The sequence below is a fragment of the Aotus nancymaae genome, unplaced genomic scaffold (assembly GCF_030222135.1).
Source record: "Aotus nancymaae isolate 86718 unplaced genomic scaffold, 86718_ANA_hifiasm-v0.15.2.pri h1tg000048l, whole genome shotgun sequence".
In the NCBI taxonomy this organism is placed as follows: domain Eukaryota; kingdom Metazoa; phylum Chordata; class Mammalia; order Primates; family Aotidae; genus Aotus; species Aotus nancymaae.
In genome coordinates, this window is record NW_026988462.1 from 1,966,764 (window position 1) to 1,985,308 (window position 18,545).

At 41.7% G+C, this 18,545-nt stretch overlaps 1 protein-coding gene and 1 non-coding gene across 22 annotated transcripts in view; one reads left to right on the forward strand and one right to left on the reverse strand.

Moving 5' to 3' along the window:
• DOCK9 (dedicator of cytokinesis 9) overlaps positions 1 to 18,545 on the forward strand; it is a 303,837-nt gene that overhangs the window by 56,803 nt on the left and 228,489 nt on the right. For 6 of the 21 annotated variants that reach the window (XM_064362186.1, XM_064362187.1, XM_064362191.1 and 3 more), the window contains exon 1: positions 12,449 to 13,138. The exons of 5 other annotated variants lie outside the window; for them this stretch is intronic. In XM_064362186.1, the coding sequence (XP_064218256.1) occupies positions 12,977 to 13,138 (162 nt within the window). In that variant the 5' untranslated portion in view covers positions 12,449 to 12,976. Of the gene's footprint in view, positions 1 to 12,446; positions 13,139 to 18,545 lie in introns of those variants that run through there. 10 more of the 21 variants (XM_064362195.1, XM_064362198.1, XM_064362202.1 and 7 more) reach the window with 3 other exon arrangements.
• Positions 2,876 to 2,985, reverse strand: LOC135268983 (U6 spliceosomal RNA). The gene has a single exon (XR_010337312.1). It is a non-coding gene; the product is annotated as a U6 spliceosomal RNA (small nuclear RNA).

An 18,545-nucleotide genomic window follows, 5' to 3' on the forward strand; every position in this document is an offset into this window, starting at 1 on the left:
CATTAGATGGAAGTACTAAGAGCTGCCCTGAAGAAGGAAGCCGTGGTCCTTCCTGACCCTTTGGGAGGCAGCAACCCAGGGTCCTCTCACTCCTACTGGCAGTGTGTCCTCCTCATTGGCCTCTTGGCTTAGTGGCTGAGGAGCCCAGAATGACTCAGTGGCAGTCTCACCTTCCAGTTCACAGGAAACATTGCTGTCTCCCTTTAGTAGCTCCCTTAAAACCAGGTCCTCTGTACTAGCAGGGATGAAAAACAGAAATTTTTGGAGTGGGTTATTAGGGTAATAGTGAGAGGGGCCACTCCTACTTATCCTATTGATTCCTAGACCAGTATCTTCTTACTTTGGGGAGACAGATGAGTCAAAGCGTGTACTGTGTTGTGTGAGACAGACAGAACTCCATCTTTCAGAATGTTGCCTTATGACTGTTGTCTTCAGTAGGCTGCACCATTCTTCCACTGGGTCACCTGCTTGTGGATGATGGGATATGTAGTGAGACTGGTGAATTCCAAGTGCTGAGGGATGCTCAGAACGGGTACATGCAGTGGTTTTCAAATTGCAAGCCATGAGCCACAAGTGGTCCTGAAAACAGTTCCGTAAGCTATACCACTTTCCTCCCTCCCTCTCCTCCTTCCAGTGAACTGTAATAGACCAGAGAGGCTGGAATAGCAAATAACATTGTATGACACAGGTTGTCATTGCAATTGTATTTTTGGAAATATTTTTACACACATTTACCATATCATGATTTACAACGAATTTCTCAGTAGGTTTATGGTAACAGTACTTTGAAAGCTAGAGGTCTAAAGAGACATATGACCTTGTGGTTCCCTTATTAGCAGCCTCTGGTGGTTTAATAAGTTGATTTTTCACAACTCCATGTGGTGTTCGCGTCAGCTGCAGCCCTTTAGTGAGCATGAGGATGGGCTTCTGTTGAAATCTTGTTTCCTTGGAATGAGGTCCTAAGATGGCCATCATGAGTAGGATCACCTGTAAAATTGAACTTTTAGGGTTGTTTAGAAGATTAAATGAGGCTGGGTGCGGTAGCTCATGCCTGTAATCCCAGCACTTTGGGAGGCTGAGGCAGGTGGATCATGAAGTCAGGAGTTCGAGACCAGCCTGGCCAATATGGTGAAATCCCACCTCTACTAAAAAATATAAAAATTAGCTGGGCGTGGTGGTGTGATTCCAGCTGTAGTTCCAGCTACTCTGGAGGCTAAGGCAGGAGAATCACCTGAACCTAGGAAGGTTGCAGTGAGCCTAGATTGCACCACTATACTCCAGCCTGGGTAACAAAGTAATGCTCTGTCTCAAAAAAAAAAAAAAAGATAAAATGAGGCCATGTGACTCAGTTCTGTCCTCGGTATATGAATATAGCAGGAATTCATTCCCGTGTAACATGGAGTTAAACCAAGAGGTACTGTGCACTGTGCTCTTTATGTAATGTTTATCTTTAGGTTTTACATTTAAAATTTAAATCTCCTACATTGTTGAGATGACTAGACTGGCCTAAATAGAGCCGATTTTTAAATTTGAATAAAATTTCATATTCCCTGTTAACCTTTTTCCATCCCTCCTCTGACTTTTTCTCCAATTGGTATTTTTTTCTTGGATCTTGAGAGCTTTGTGGTTAAAGCAGAGATGAAAAATTGGTGGGAAAATATCTGCAAAATAAATTTCTTTGAATGAATTGGGATAGATGGCTTGGCCCTTGGGTCCAGATCTTGCCTAACATAATAAATAAGCCGAAGTTATTGATCAGACAAAAGGTTTCCCTTAAGTGCTCTTTATATTTAAAGCAGAATAGCTTTAACCGGCCCTTGGTGAAGAAATCATCTTAACCATTCTTAGCTGTCCTCTCTTCTGCATACACAGTGCTGGGAATGCTTCTGGGCATTTGCTGCGTTAGGGGTAATGATATGTTTTGGAAAGATGACTGTATTGAAGTTAGGGTACTTTCAAGAGAAATTCCACTTTGGATAGATATACCCTTTGATATGTGCAGTCTTGTTTTTTAAAGAAGCACCTTTATCAGGATATGATTCATACATCATATGATTCATCCATTTAAGATGTTCAGTGGTTTTCAGTATATTCAGAGTTGTGCATCCATCACCATAGTCAATTTTAGAACATTTTTATTACTTCCCAAAGGAACAGTGGACCCCTTAGCCATCACCCCAGAACTCTGCCCCACCCAACTCCCTAGCCCTAGGGAATTGTTAATCTGCCTTCTGTCTCTAGAGATTTGCCTGTTCTGGATGTTTCATAGCAGTGGATTCATGCACTATGTTGTCCTTATGCCTAGCTTCTTTCACTTAGCATAATGTTTTCAAGAGTCACCCATGTTGTGGGTTTTCATCTTTTAAAATTGGTGTATAATATTTCATTGTATTCTACAGTTGTTTATCCATTTGTCAGTTCATGGACATTTGTGTTATTTTCAATTTTTGTTTATTAAGAACAGTGCTGCTAAGAGCATTCATGTATAAGTTTTTGCGGGAACATATATTTTCAACGTTTTTGGGTATCTCGGAGTGGGATTGCTGGATCATATGGTAACCTGTGTTTAACCATTTAAAGAACAGCCAGACTATTTTCCAAAGCGGCTGCCCTGTTTTACCTTCCCATCAGCAGTGTGTGAGGGTTCTAGTTTCAACATATCCTCACCAATACCTGCTATTTTGATTAGCAAAGCCAGTTGAATTGGTACACCAATCCAGTTGCTACACCAATACTTGTCTTTGGATTTTAGCCATCTAGTGAGTGTGAAATGATATCTCATTGTAGTTTTGATTTGCATTTCCCCAATGACTCTTCACTTGGTTATTGTCCATCTTTTTTGTCTTATCTGTTCTGTTTTTGTTGTTGTTTTCTTTTTAATATGGAATGCTTCATGAATTTGTGTTGTTATCCTTGTGCAGGGACCATACTAGTCTTTCTCTTTATCATTCTAATTTAATAGTATATGTGGGCTGAAGCAAGCACCCGTCTCTTTTTAATTGACAAGGAGGGATAGCAGTAATTGAAATCTGTCTAGTTCTTATGTGGAGGATAGTTTCTCCTAAATTTTCCCACTTCTTTGACCTAGTTAAATTCACATAAGCATCAGGGACTGTGTGATTGAAGTAACACTCTTTTAAAACATAGTTACAGTTAAGCCATAACTCAACTGTCTGTATATAAAAGAGAGTCCTTGTGAAGGTTCAGAATTTTGTCTTTGTGAAAAGAAATTAAAACCTTGTAAGGAGTCAGCTAAAGAATGTAAGTTTTATGAGCTTCTGTAAACAAGGAAATATGGAATGTCTAGTTCCTTTTAACCGGACTGTAAGCCAGGACAAGCAAGTGCATATCTTTTTTTGTCTTTTTACACTGCTTTAAAAAAAACATAGGACTATTTTTAAAAATTGCACTTTCCTTCCTATATTTTAGAGAGGTGACCACATTAGTATCATTATTACTTTTGATTAATCTAATTGAAAATCTCACCAAATTACAATAGTTTTAAAAATGTCAAATTCAAATCTTATGTATGTTTTATGTTTTCCTCTTTGCCCTCAAGGAATGTTTCTTCTGTTGAGACAGCACTTCTATACTGCCACAATGACAGTAAAAGACTGAAAACAGTCAGCTGCTAAAATGTAAGATACAAGTCATTGATCTGAATTTTAGTCTCTTCACATGCCAGAACAACTTTTCAACAGCCATAACTCCATATGTGAAAAACATGAACGGTTTCAAGGGTGCATTTGTATGCGAGTTATACTTTATATCTCTTTTACTGTTTAAAGTTGGTATACCCTGACATTAAGTGATCTTTTCAGATGTCTTCCTAAAATAGAATTTCCTTGGGAATGGCTGGTGGAGGCCAAGAAGAGGTCCCTGAGTTGTGACTTCATTATGCCATTGAGTTTGTCCTGCTTCCTTGTTCTTCATCCAGTGTCTAATTTACAGTGGGGCCATGGGTGCTTCCTGCGCTCATGTGATCCTTGGTGCCATCAGCCCTTCCAGATGTGTTCACTGATGCTCGACAGCTTTGCCAATAGATGTGCTCTTTGGCAGCTTCTTACATTTGATATAGCATTAGCTTTTATGGATTTATTGGCTTTTCTTTAAAGAACTGAGCTCCTCCAAAACCATGGTTTTGCTCCATGACCTCCTATAACAATAATTTAAGTTGCCATTTCTGGCAGCTTCCTGAGCTGAGGGGTCAGTTGGACCTTGTACATTGTTTGTTTAGTCATTTCGTGGCTGTCAATGAAAGTAGTGGAAGTTGTCTATGAATCAGAAATTTAAATCTCAGCTATCTTTTTTCTGTGATGATATATAGTTGGAAGGGTTTTTCCAGGAGGTACAGTACAGTCATTCATTACTTAACAACAGGGATAGATCCTGTAGCTTATCTTTCCTTTGTGAGGGGCTGAGAGGCCATGGGAGAGAGGAGGAGAAAAGACCAGTTACCCTCCTTTATTTTCTGGTCTTACACTTCACCTGTTTTTAGAAGTGCTTGAAAAACAATGCCCAACAAATTGGTTTTCTATTTTGTAAAAATATAGTAAGATATCTGTAACATAAAATTTATCATCTTAACTATTTTTAAGTGTACACATCACACTGATACTAGGGACATTCACATTGCTGTGCAACCGTCATCACCATTCTTCTCCAGAACTTTTTTATCCTCCCAAACTATAACTCTGACCCCATTAAACACGAACTCCTCATTTTCCTTCTCCCAGTCCCTGGCAACTACCATGCTACTTTCTGTTTCTGTAAATTTGATTATTCTAAATACCTCATCTAAATGGAATTGTGCAACATTTGTCCTTTTGTATTTGGTTTATTTTACTTACCACAGAGTCCACAGATTTCATCCATGTTGTAGCATATACAAAATTTCTTGCATTTTAAGGCTGCATAATCTATTGTGTGTGTAGATACCACATTTTACTTATGTGTTCATCCACTGATGGATGCTTAGGTTGCTTTCACCCCTTGGCTGTTATGAACATGGATATGCACATTTCTCTTCAACTCGTTCTTCCATTTCTTATGTCTATTCCCAGAGGTAAAATTGCTGGATCATATGGTAATTGTGTTTATTTTTTTGAGGAATCGCCATACTGCTTTCCATAACAGCTGCGCTATTTTACATTCCTACCAGCAAATAAGTTGTTTTTCTTAAGCTTTTCTTCCTTTTGAAGACCCGATTGATTGATTGATGGATTGATGGATTGATTTTTAGAGACAGAGTCTCTCTGTCTCTCAGGCTGGAGTGCAGTGGCACAGTCATAGCTCAGTGTGGCATTCAGTTCCTGGGCTCAAGTGATTTTCTCGCCTCAGCCTCCTGGGTAGCTGGGCCTACAGGCTTGTGCCATCACATCCAGCTGATTAAAAAATTTTTTTTATGTAGACTGGGATCTTGCTATGTTGCTCAGGCTGGTCTTGAACTCCTGGGCTCAAGCAGTCCTCCTGCCTCAGTCTCCAAAAGTGCTGGAATTGCAGTGCCAGCATTTCTGGCTGACCTGTGTTATTTTAAAAGCTGTTTAACTTGATCTCCTACCAGAAAAAGGAAGATTCTCTCATTTCTTTTGAGTGACTGTGGTCTCTGAAAGACCTCCCCCGCGGCCCCCAGCCCCTTGCTCCCTGGAGCTAAGCCTGGTTGTTTCCACTTCCTTTCACTTGGTCACTCCGTGAGCTTGCCAGTCATTCAGAGCTGCCCACAGGGACTGTTCGCCGCCCTGACATTCTAGCACCAACATGGAGAAACCTGTGCTACTTTGTGTTCTCTACTTTGGGGAGCACTTAAATAACGCTATTAACAACAGGCCCGACTTCAGTATTTTATGCAATCATAACTTTAGGGATACATTTTTAGCAAAAATATTTTGCTTCACAGTGGTCCAGGCAGAAGGAGTATAGCCCTGAGCTCTCGCAGGGGTCCAACAACTCCTGTCCACCCTATGCCCTCTGGCCCTGCCTGTCACCTTTGTAACTTCCTGGTAATTGGTACTAGACATCTCCAAGTGTTCTAACTCTCTTGTGTATTGAGATGGGGATAATAGATGATGGATAAATTTAAATATGCAAGAAGTCTAAATTTTGAGGATTATTTTCCCCGAACTGCATAATGGTAAGAGGTCACACTTTTATTTAAAAGGTCCTTATTCAATAATACTTCCTTAATTTCCATTATTTAAAGAAAAACCTTTTTCTTTTTTTATTTTAAGCTCTGGGATAAATGTGCAGAACGTGTAGGTTTGTTACATAGGTATACATGTGCCATGGTGATTTGCTGCACCTATCAACCCGTCATCTAGGTTTTAAGCCCCGTGTGCTATTTGTCCTAATTCTCTCCCTCCCCTTGGCCCCCACCCCCTGACAGGCCCCGCTGTGTGATGTTCCCTTCCCTGTGTCCATGTGTTCTCATTGTTCAACTCACACTTATGAGTGAGAGCATGCGGTGTTTGGAGAAAAGCCTTTTTCTAATGGTCATTGCTGAAAGCTCCACTCCTTATTTCACAAGCTGTCTTAACTCTTTTTTCATGTTTCAACATCCCCATTTCCCTCTTTAAATCATTTTTTCCAACAAAAATAAAATTTGCTGTTCTAGTTTGCTATATCTGAAATTCTCATATATTTGAATTTTGTATGAGATGGTTGTATTTTTAGAATTACCCTACTTTTGTCTCATTATCAGGGAAGAAAACAATTTAATTTGGGACAAAAGAAGAAGAGAGACCAGCATTTATTGAGCATGTGGTATACACTAGGCTCTGTGCCAGATACTCTAATTACATTTGATTATATTGATTGGTTATAAAAGGAGTGAAGCATTGAGAGACGAACTTACATAAGGTTTCTCTGCTCAGCAGAATTCACTGCCTTGCTTTATGAAATATGGACTGTCAGAGATGGAAATAAGCTTTTCAAATGGACTGACTTTCATAATGGCATTTAAATAGAATGAATGACGTGTTAGACTGATCCATCCTCCCTTTATTTAGGTTTGGTGAAGTGTGCTGTATCATGTATGTTGTAGTATCATTATGTGAGATCTTCCTTCCAGCCACTGCAGAAGGGGGAGAATTCCTCTCCCTTCCTGGCCTCCTATGATAGACCCCAGGTCTGATATAAGTAGAAGACTTCTATCTGTTTGAAATACAGTATTCCAGTTTATAGTTCTAGATTTTTTAGATGTTACTCTAGATTCCTCTTTATTCACATGTTTCTAGGAGAGTAGTAAATACATCTACCAATCAAACTCATTTGTCTGTTAGAATACATTTAAAACAGAAATTTGGCAAAGAGAGAGCTGTAAGTGGGAACAGCTGCTCCAGATACTTAAGCTTTGTAGGGGTTCAAAGGTTGGGACCAGTTTCCTGTGGTCCCTGGCTGCATGGCTGGGGTTTGTTGTGACCGCCAAGTGGGCCAGCAGGTCTTAACCTGAATTTATTTTCTGTGCAGGCTTTCTGGGGGTTTGTACAGCCTGGAGCCCCTTTCCCAGGGTGTAAAATGCACACCTGAGGGCAGCCCTAGCCACCTCCCATGTTATGTGGTTTAGTATATTCCTGAGAAGCGGGACCAAAACAACGTTTTGGTTGAATTTATTGTTGAATTTGTTGAATTTATCAAGAAATTGTTGAATTTATCAAGCAAGGTGGCTGTTTAGGTTACACAGCAAATCCTTTGTGAAGTATAAGGCAATAGGTACTGAACATATTTCTAGCAATTTCTTGGTTGAGTTCTCTCCTGTTACCTTATTTGAACTTGATAGCATATGGGGTGGGCAGACTAGGTGCTGTTCTCCCCATACCCATTCTTAAATTTTTTTTTATTTTTTGAGACAGAGTCTGACTCTGTTGCCCAGGCTGAGGTGCAGTGGTGCCATCTTGGCTCACTGCAACCTCCACCTCCCATGTTCAGGCGATTCTCCTGCCTCAGCCTTCCGAGTAGCTGGGACTACAGGCACATGCCACCATGCCCAGTTAATTTTTTGTACATTTAGTAGAGTTGCGGTTTCATCATGTTGCCCAGGCTGGTCTTGAACTCCTGACCTCAGGTGATCCCTGCGCCTTGGCCTCCTAAAGTGCTGGGATTACAGGCGTGAGCCACTGGACCCGGCCTCCCCACCCCCATTCTTAATAGCAGCTTTGAGATGGAATTCACTATTGGGGGCCACTCCACAGGAATGGGATGGATCTCCTCCACTTGGTCACATTTGCTTTAGATATTGAGTCAGCTGACATCAGACATACCCTAAGAGGGTGTGAAAAGGTTTATTACTCCTATAATGAGGCTTTCTGGGGAGACCAGAGCAGCTCCCAAGAGGTCCTACAATGGCTTCAGAGAACAGGGAAAGGAGACTGGCTTAGCATTATTTGAATGGTTATGGGAGGATGGTGTGGAGCGAGGGTTCCCATTGAAGGGTTTGAATTTACTGCTGGTGCCCTAAGAGGGAGCCACCTGGACTTTCCTCTCTGCCTACCTAGATGTGCGCAGAAAGGGATGAAGGAGGAATGAGGCTTCAGAGCATCAAAAGTCTGGTCACTTTTTAAAAATTACATTCACATGCCATAAATGTGTTCAATTCAGTAGTCACAGGCTGTATATGTGTATAGGTTATATATACATTTGAGAATATATATTAGAAACACTGTCTAATTTCTGAACATTTTCTTTAGCCTGAAAAGAAACCTCATACCCACTAGCAGTGACCCCATATTTCCTGGTCTCCGAGCCCTACATAATCACTAATCTACTTTCTATTTATATGGATTTGTCTGTTCTGGGTATCTCATTTGAGTAATACAATATGGGGTCTTTGGTGCCTGGCTTCTTTCACTTCACATAATGGTTTTAGGCTAGTTCATGTAGTGGCATGCATCAGTGCTTTGTTCCTGCCTGTGATTGAATGATATTCCACTGTGTGGATGTGCCGTACGAGTTTGTCATCTTAAAGGGTAATTCATTTGGAACATCCGAGGGTGAGATGGTGGGAGAGTCAGGTGTCAGTATTAGCAGGAGAGGAAAGACATGGGCCTGCATCTCAAAAGGGATTCAAAGGCAGACATTTAGTCTTAGGAGTTGTATAAATTAGAAGTGACATTTAGGCTGGGCGCGGTGGCTCACGCCTGTAATCCCAGCACTTTGGGAGGCTGAGGCGGGTGGATCACGAGGTCAAGAGATCGAGACCATCCTGGTCAACATGGTGAAACCCCGTCTCTACTAAAAATACAAAAAATTAGCTGGGCACGGTGGCGCATGCCTGTAATCCCAGTTACTCAGGAGGCTGAGGCAGGAGAATTGCCTGAACCCAGGAGGCGGAGGTTGTGGTGAGCTGAGATCGCACCATTGCACTCCAGCCTGGGTAACAAGAGCGAAACTCCATCTCGAGAAAAAAAAAAAAAAAAGAAGTGACATTTAAAGATGGGAGAGTAAATGTGATCTCCAAATTGAAATGTACTTTTAGGTGGCTGCACTGGTTGCCAATAGATACCATCCGTCTATTCATGTCCTCTGATGAAATTCATGGTGATTTTCATTTTAGCACAACTCAAGTTCATTCTGATACAAAAAAGTCAGTGAAACCAAACATACCTTTTGAATTACTCATTTTGTCTTGTTTCTATTATCATGAGACCTGTTTTTGAATACTTCACTCTAAATATGTTCTGTTGCTTTTCTTTTTTTTTTTTTTTTTTTTTTTTTTTTTGAGACGAAGTTTCGCTCTTGATACCCAGGCTGGAGCGCAATGGCGCGATCTCGGCTCACCGCAATCTCCGCCTCCTGGGTTCAGGCAATTCTCCTGCCTCAGCCTCCTGAGTAGCTGGGATTACAGGCACGCGCCACCGTGCCCAGCTAATTTTTTGTATTAGTAGAGACGGGGTTTCACCATGTTGACCAGGATGGTCTCGATCTCTTGACCTCGTGATCCACCCGCCTCGGCCTCCCAAAGTGCTGGGATTACAGGCTTGAGCCACCGCGCCCGGCCTGTTCTGTTGCTTTTCAAGAGCCCACTAATTTTGTTGGTTGGCAAATGATTAATACTTGAAATTTGGTACAAGTTGCTTCAATGTGTATATGTCTTAGTCCATTTTCTGCTGCTATAACAGAATACCACAAACAGGGTGATTTATAATGAACAGAAATTTATTTGTCCCACTGTTCTGGAGTCTGGAAGCGGTGAGAGCATAGCAGCAGCTGGTGAGGGTCTTCATACCGCATCATCCTTTGGTGAATGGTGAAAGGTGGAAGGAAAAGAGAACATGCAAGAGTGAGAGAGAGAAAGGGGGCTGACCTCATTCTTTTATTGGGAACCCGCTCTTGAGAACACCGTTAATCAGTGAGGCTCTGCCCTAATCACTACTGAAAGGTCCCACTTCCCAGCACTGTCCATGGAGGATTAAGTGTCTTACTCATGAACTTTGGGGGACACATTCAAACCATATCATTTAATTAATTTATTTCCAGAAAACATTGCTTTTTCCTTTGAATGAGTTAGGAAATTGTTTCATTCTGTCTCGTTTTTTTTTTTTTTAAATTAGTTTTTACTTTTATTTATCTTTTTTAGCTTTATTGAGGTATGATTGACAACATTGTATAAATTTAAGGTATATAATATAATGATTTGATATACATACATATTGTGAAATGATTACCACAGTTGAATTAGCTAACACCTCATTTAGTTACCATTTTTCTTTCTCTTTTTGTGATGAGACCATTTAGACCAAGCTTGTCCAACCCACGGCCCGCAGGCCACATGTGCCCCAGGATGGCTTTGAATGTGGCCCAACACAAATTCATAAACTTTCTTAAAACATTATGAGATCTTTTTTTAAAGCTCATCAGCTATCAGTAGTGTTAGTGTATTTTATGTGTGGCCCAAGACAATTCGTCTTCTTCTAATGTGGTCCAGGGAAGCCAAAAGATTGGACACCTCTGATTTAGACTCTTGTTGTAAACACTAACTGAGGGTTCTAAAAGTAAATCAAACAGCATATACCAGCAGCTTCCAATATGCTTGGTTATCATTTATAATTCTTGGTAAAGTTCAAACATAATCTTTTGTATCTCAAATAATATTCCTTGGCTTCTGCAGGCAGGATGCCTAAAATGTGTAATAACAATAACAAATTAATTTTAAATTTCCGGATACTCTCTTGATGTATATTGAATGAACGATTGCTTTTAAAGGTATTTCTCTTGCTGTACAGGAGTCAGGTTAATTGGTAGATTTTCTGAATTATCAAAACTGACATTTAATCCATGTATTTAGTGTTTTATAGTCTCCAATATTCAGTTTCTGGGTAGATGAGTTTCCATGTTGTTTATCTGCCAGCATTGTGATGTCACATGAAGACTCTCCTAATATCACAACATGGGTGTGATCTTGAACACTATAGCTCTGTTTTAACAGAATCACCCTTTGGAAGTGGAATGCTCTAGACCAGAGAGGGTCATCCTGTTTTGTGCATGTGGCCAACATCTCGCCTTGTTTGATCTTGTATAGCTATTAGACACACTTTGCATAAAAACACAGGAGAGAGAATAAGTCTAGATTTTTGCTTTTATCTGGGGTCCAGTGGCTAAACTACTCCTTAGAGAAAACAGACATGGTGGGATCACGTGCCTAGATGGTATTCCCTACAAGTATGATTTTACTACATGCACACGTTTACACAGCCCCCAGGTACTCAATCAGTATGATTCACTCCAACTTACAAATCTATAGAGAGAAAATGAAACTTTCTGTTGCCTTGTGGAATAAGGAGTAATATCAGAGTGGATTTTAAAAGATGGTTAACTTTTTTCCTAGTTACATACTGTGGCTGGCAAAGGTTTTCCTGTGTGTGCAGCATGGTCTTTTTATAGAGTTAGGCTTTCATTGTTGAGGAAAGAAAATGGCAAGAGCCAACTTGGTATCGTATCATTGACAAGCTTCCCTGTTAGCCATTCCCAAAAATTCACATGCGGTGGTATAGTGTCACTGAGTTCAGCAGAAGGAGTTGGATTACTTGCACACCAAACATAATGGTGCTGACTGTTGAGACCTCAGCATGTATTTCCCATTGCACACTGGAGCACTGCTTCAGAAGGCATGCATCTAGCCAGGCTGGGTAGCCCTTTATTCATGTTCTCATTTGCATCTTTGGTTACCAGAAATAGGAGAATCCTTTTGAGCAGCATAGTCTTGCTAGCCCTCTCTAGCAAAGAGTAGAGGTGGGCTGAAGTCAAGATCGACACAGCAATGTTGTGTTCCCTTGTGGCTTGCTGTCAGCAAGCTGTTACCCATACGTGCAAAAGGTTGTTTGAAGTGGGCTTGCACGTGTTTCCATAGCAGCAGTCATCTTAGCGATTTCACTCGTTTTTTGGACTTTTTTTTCCCTTTGCTTCTCTGTTTCCTGCTGATGCAGAATTAAATAAACAGCATATTTAGGTCAAGGAAAGAGATGCTTGCTAATATAGATGCTAGGCTAAGCATTCTGGGAGAGTGATTTCTTGCAGCAGATGAACATTCTTTGTGCCTCCCAGCAGCATCTGCAGCAGTGTGGCTGTCTGGCACTGTCTTTTTCATTTTGGGCAGGTTCTGAGATTCAGAACAATCCCAAGCAAATCACAGGAGCCGGCAGTTTTCCAGTAGCCACATGTAAATCTCCTGCTTATTTGTTCTTTGGTATTAAGAGTGAAGCAATCAGCTAGAAAAACGATACTTTAAAGGTTTTGGTGCATCCGAGGTGTGTCATCTTGTGTTTGCACCACCCCTCCTGTTTTACACTCGGAGTCTGGGTTTTTTGTCAGGCTGTTGAGCAGGAGCGGATTCTAGTACGGCAGCTCAGAGCTTCCCTTCTGTTCCGGTACCGGTGACTGCTTGTCGTGAAGATGGTACAGTGGGAGCCTGTTTCGGAAGAGCCAAGGAAGAGGATGTGGAGATGGAGTAGAGATTGCTAAAAATCTGAACATCCACACCTTGGGGATGGGTTGCACTACTAGTGTGATTCTGTTTAAAGGCATCCGCACCGTTTTTGAAAGAAACTGTGCTTATATGTGCAAACAGCAAGGAGAGAATAATGCCCTTGAATATACAGCATACAATTGGACAAAAGAAGATTCAGAACTATTGATCTCCTCCTGGCTGGTAAATGCTGTCTTGCTTAATTAAAAAGTAGTTTAATGGTGTTAGAATAAACTGTTCTTTACTTGTAAAGCAAATATATTTATTTATTTCAATGTACATATATATATATATGTAGTCTGTGTGTGTAAATGGGTAATTAGTGGCCTTAAGATTAAATTATGAAGTGAGTGTTTGTATGTGTGAGAATGCCAAGGATTGATCAAAGCTAAATACATACAGAGAAAAAAATAAGCTATTTGATTAAAGAATAGTTTTCTAATGTAGCTTTATCAGCTTACATGTTCTTGGTATAGTCCTAGAAATAATACACGGTAAAGTGTATATTTAGGGTATTACATATGTGAACCCTCTCCTAGTGAAGGTGAATTATTTAGCCCCTTTACATCCCAGTCTTCTAGTTGGCTGGGTTTTTCTTACTAATGGCTTATGGTCAGTCCTTGATTCCAGGGGAGAAATTTAAAGGGAGCATGAGAGAAAACTATGATGGGTAAAAGACAAATATTTATATTTTTATTTTTTAAAAAAATCCAGCTACTTAACATGTTTTGGGGTGAAGGGTCTTCAGAGTGAGAGGAAGTGCAGTCTGACATGACACTTCTGTGTTCTGTCCCTTTATCCGGTATGAAGAGGTGTCAAGTCACAGATGGGTGTGCCTCTTGTGGCCTTCCCACCAGCACCAGGCTTGTGGGGAGCCACATATGGGTCTCCTCCTCCCTCAGGATGCCTTGCCATTTTTCCTTCTGTTCTTATCACAGCTTTTGTCAAAATGAGTTGGGACAAATATATCTCAGAGTTTCTATGTGTGTGTCTTGCCAGCAGCTGCTTGGTACAGCGAAGCGTGCAGAAGCACTGAGACCTTTCCTGGCTGGTGAGGCTACCATCTGAGACTGAGAAGGTGGTATTGGCATGCCATACGCCCTTGTGATCAGATTGGGTGGCCCCAGCCTTGTGGGAACCCAGAGAGGGGATGCATTTTATGGAGGTTCTTATGTCAGCACTTCAATATGTGGGAGGAAGAAAGGAGAGCATCAGTCAAGACATCAGATGCATTTTGCAAGTCAGTGTTATGTATAGTTGGAATTTAAGTGGTGCTATATTAACTGCTAAATATTTTAAGCTCTAATATATTTTGGAATATGCTTTTGTGAATAACTGGTATCAGAGATTAGAAGGACTAGCTCCTTATAGCACTCTGTTCCATTAGTGTATCCATAACCTGGAAGCCAGGGACCTACTTGGGCCAGTAATGGCAATGCCCCTCCCATGCGGCAAGCTTCTGCTCCCTCAGGCCAGACTCACTTGTCTTTGGTTAACCTGACTTTAAGAGATTCTGCATGTTTTTCTTTTCTCTTGTATTGCCTGGGAGAAGAGTAACCTGTCGGGGCTCTGTCAGAGCTCTGGGTCTGGGATTCTGGAACACTGCTGTCATGCATCCTGTCGGCTGCTCTCTGCCCACCACCCTTGCCTGCACTAGCAGGCTGTCTGTGCATGTAGCAGAGGTGCTGCCGAATGGAAAGATGCACCCTCACTCCACACTGGTCTTTCTGCTGGTGTCCTTGCCCTCTGCAGCCTCTTCTCCATGCAGCAGAGTGGCCCTCTGAAAAGAAGTCAGGCCATGTCACTCTTCTGCTCCGGACCTTCTGCCACTCAGGGTCAAATGCAGGGTCAAATACAGTGGCCTCCAGCCCCATCTCCAGCACTGCCTAGCACTCCCTCCTTCTCTTCACCTGTGTGCCTCTCTCTTTTCTGCTCCTTCCTCACCTTGCTCTGGGCACCCAGGCTGCCTTGCTGTTTCCACTTCCTAGGATATCTCCACCAGGAATTGCACTATTCATTGCCTGGCCTTTGCTCAGACCCCCTTCTCAGTGAGGCTTCTGTGACTCCCTGAAATGCCTCTGGCACACCCTTTCCCCAGACCCTGTATAGTTTCTTCTTCACCTGATGTACTCTTAGTCCAGAATAACAGCGTAAGTGTAGTAATAGTAATTAGTAAGTGTTACTAAGAGTACATTTACAGTACAAGAACAAGATTCATGGCCAGGCATGTGGTGGCTTATGCCTGTGATCCCAGTGCTTTGGGAGGCCAAGGTAGGAGGATGGCTTGAGGCCAGGAGTTCAAGACCAACCTGGACAGCATAGTGAGATCTCATTTCTACCCCCACCCCACCAAAAAAAATTAGCTAGACATATGTTGGTGCATACCTGTAGTCTCAGCTACTCAGAAGGCTGAAGCAGGAGGGTTACTTGAGCTAGGAGTTCAAGTTTACAGTGATCTGTGAGTGCAGCACTGCACTCCAGCCTGGGAAACAAAGCAAGACCCTACTGCAAAAAAAAAAAAAAAAGAATCTGATTGATGATTGGGATTTTTATGTGCCTTATTCACTCCTAACAGCTAGAACAGTGCCTGGCTCTATAGTAAATGCTCAGTCAATGAGGGAATACTGATGAAATGGTTTTTACAGTCCTGAAGTTGAACTTGGAGAAGCTACCAAGAAGATTAGTTAAAATCACTTATTCTAAAGCCAAAATGTGTGTTTTTAAAGAAACTTAACTGGCTCACCATTAATGATCTCTCCGAGCCTGTTGACCATTCCGCTACCTAGAGGTGTGCTTCTAACCCTTCTTGCACCACAGCAAGAAGTTGTGTGATTCATGGCTGAATGTCTGTGGGCTTGCCGTGGTAATGACTGACAAGTGGATATTGTCCAGACTACCTCTATTGAGACCTATGAAGGCATTTGGGGACCTTATTGTCCTTTAGTTTGAGCCACTTAAGCTATTTCTTAAGGGAGCCTTGCCCATTGGTACTTGCTTGGGTCACCCCCATGCAAAGATAGGCTGACTATCTTCATATGTGGGTTTGCACCAGGGTTCTCATCTTGGGTAGGATGTCTGCCCTACCTCCAGCTCAGGTGGTGACTCTAGCCTGTGATTCTGCCTTAACTGTCATCAGGTAAGAGCTGTGTTTCACCTGCCCTCAGAAAGCATAACCCCCACTTCAGCTACACAGTGTGTACCCAGCCTTTATGGATGGAATATAACATTCATGAAGGATGGCCTGAAGGGCTTCAGGCCACCTGTTCTTCTGACGATTCTGAATGTCCCAAATATCTATCCATCTGTCAGAGAACCACATGCCGGAATGCCTCATTTGTCCTCAGTGGAATTTCTGTTCCTGAACTCAGTGTTTTTTTCCTTGGGCTATACTGAAGAACATCTTAAGAAAGTGGTATCTACTATAAGGATGTTGTTGAGGGCGTTGCTTACTTGTTATTGGAATGGCAAGAGGCACTTTGGATGGTGGGTAAGAGTGCTGACTCTGGACTGGGTGCTGTGGCTCACACCTGTAGTCCCAGCACTTTGGGAGGCTAAGGCGAGTGGACAGCCTAAGCCCAGGAGTTCAAGACCAGCCTGGGCAACATGGTGAAACCCTCTCTCTACAAAAAATACAAAGATTAGCTGGGCATGGTAGTACATGCCTGTAGTCCCAGCTACTTGGGATGCTGAGGCTGGAGGATCACTTGAGTCCTGGAGGTGGAGGCTACAGTGAGCTGTGATTGCACCACTGCACTCCAGCCCTGTAGACAGAAGGAGACCCTTTTTTTTTTTTTTTTAAATTAAATTTATTTTATTTTTTTATTGCATTTTAGGTTTTGGGGTACATGTGAAGAACATGCAAGATTGTTGCATAGGTGCATACGTGGCAGTGTGATTTGCTGCCTTCCTCCCCTTCACCTATATGTGGCATTTCTCCCCATGCTATCTCTCCCCAACTCCCCACCCGCTGCTGTCCCTCCCCTATTTCCCCCCAACAGACCCTAGTGTATAGTGCTCCCCTCCCTGTGTCCATGTGTTCTCATTGTTCAACACCCATCTATGAGTGAGAACATGCGGTGTTTGATTTTGTGTTCTTGTGTCAGTTTGCTGAGAATGATGGTTTCCAGGTTCATCCATGTCCCAACAAAGGACGTGAACTCATCGTTTTTGATGGCTGCATAATATTCCATGGTGTATATGTGCCACATTTTTCCTGTCCAGTCTATTATCGATGGGCATTTGAGTTGGTTCCAGGTCTTTGCTATTGTAAACTGTGCTGCAATGAACATTCATGTGCATGTGTCCTTACAGTAGAATGATTTATAATCCTTTGGATATATACCCAGTAATGGGATTGCTGGGTCAAATGGAATTTCTATTTCTAGATCCTTGAGGAATCGCCACACTGTCTTCCACAATGGTTGAACTAATTTACACTGCCACCAACAGTGTAAAAGTGTTCCTATTTCTCCACATCCTCTCCAGCATCTGTTGTCTCCAGATTTTTTAATGATCGCCATTCTAACTGGCGTGAGATGATATCTCAATGTAGTTTTGATTTGCATTTCTCTAATGACCAGTGATGATGAGCTTTTTTTCATATGTTTTTTGGCCTCATGTATGTCTTCTTTTGTAAAGTATCTGTTCATATCCTTCGCCCACTTTTGAATGGGCTTGTTTGTTTTTTTCTTGTAAATCTGTTTTAGTTTGTTGTAAATTCTGGATATCAGCACTTTGTCAGATGGGTAAGCTGCAAAAATTTTTTCCCATTCTGTTGGTTGCCGATTCACTCTAATGACTGTTTCTTTTGCCGTGCAGAAGCTGTGGAGTTTGATTAGGTCCCATTTGTCTATTTTGGCTTTTGTTGCCAATGCTTTTGGTGTTTTGGTCATGAAGTCCTTGCCTACACCTATGTCCTGAATGGTTTTGCCTAGGTTTTCTTCTAGGGTTTTTATGGTGTTAGGTCTTATGTTTAAGTCTTTAATCCATCTGGAGTTAATTTTAGTGTAAGGTGTCAGGAAGGGGTCCAGTTTCTGCTTTCTGCCTATGGCTAGCCAGTTTTCCCAACGCCACTTGTTAAACAGGGAATCCTTTCCCCATTGCTTGTTTTTGTCAGGTTTGTCAAATATCGGATGGTTGTAGATATGTTGTGTTGCCTCCTAGGCCTCTGTTCTGTTCCATTGGTCTATATCTCTGTTTTGGTACCAGTACCATGCTGTTTTGATTACTGTAGCCTTGTAGTATAGTTTGATGTCTGGTAGTGTGATGCCTCCCACCTTGTTCTTTTTGCTTAGGATTGACTTGGCTATGCAGGCTCTCTTTTGGTTCCATATGAAGTTTAAGGTGTTTTTTTCCAGTTCTGTGAAGAAGGTCATTGGTAGCTTGATGGGGATACCATTGAATCTGTAAATTACTTTGGGCAGTATGGCCATTTTCACGATATTGATTCTTCCTAACCATGAACATGGAATGTTTCTCCATCTGTTTGTGTCCTCTCTTATTTCGTTGAGCAGTGGTTTGTAGTTCTCCTTGAAGAGGTCCTTTACGTTCCTTGTTAGTTGTATTCCTAGGTATTTTATTCTCTTTGTAG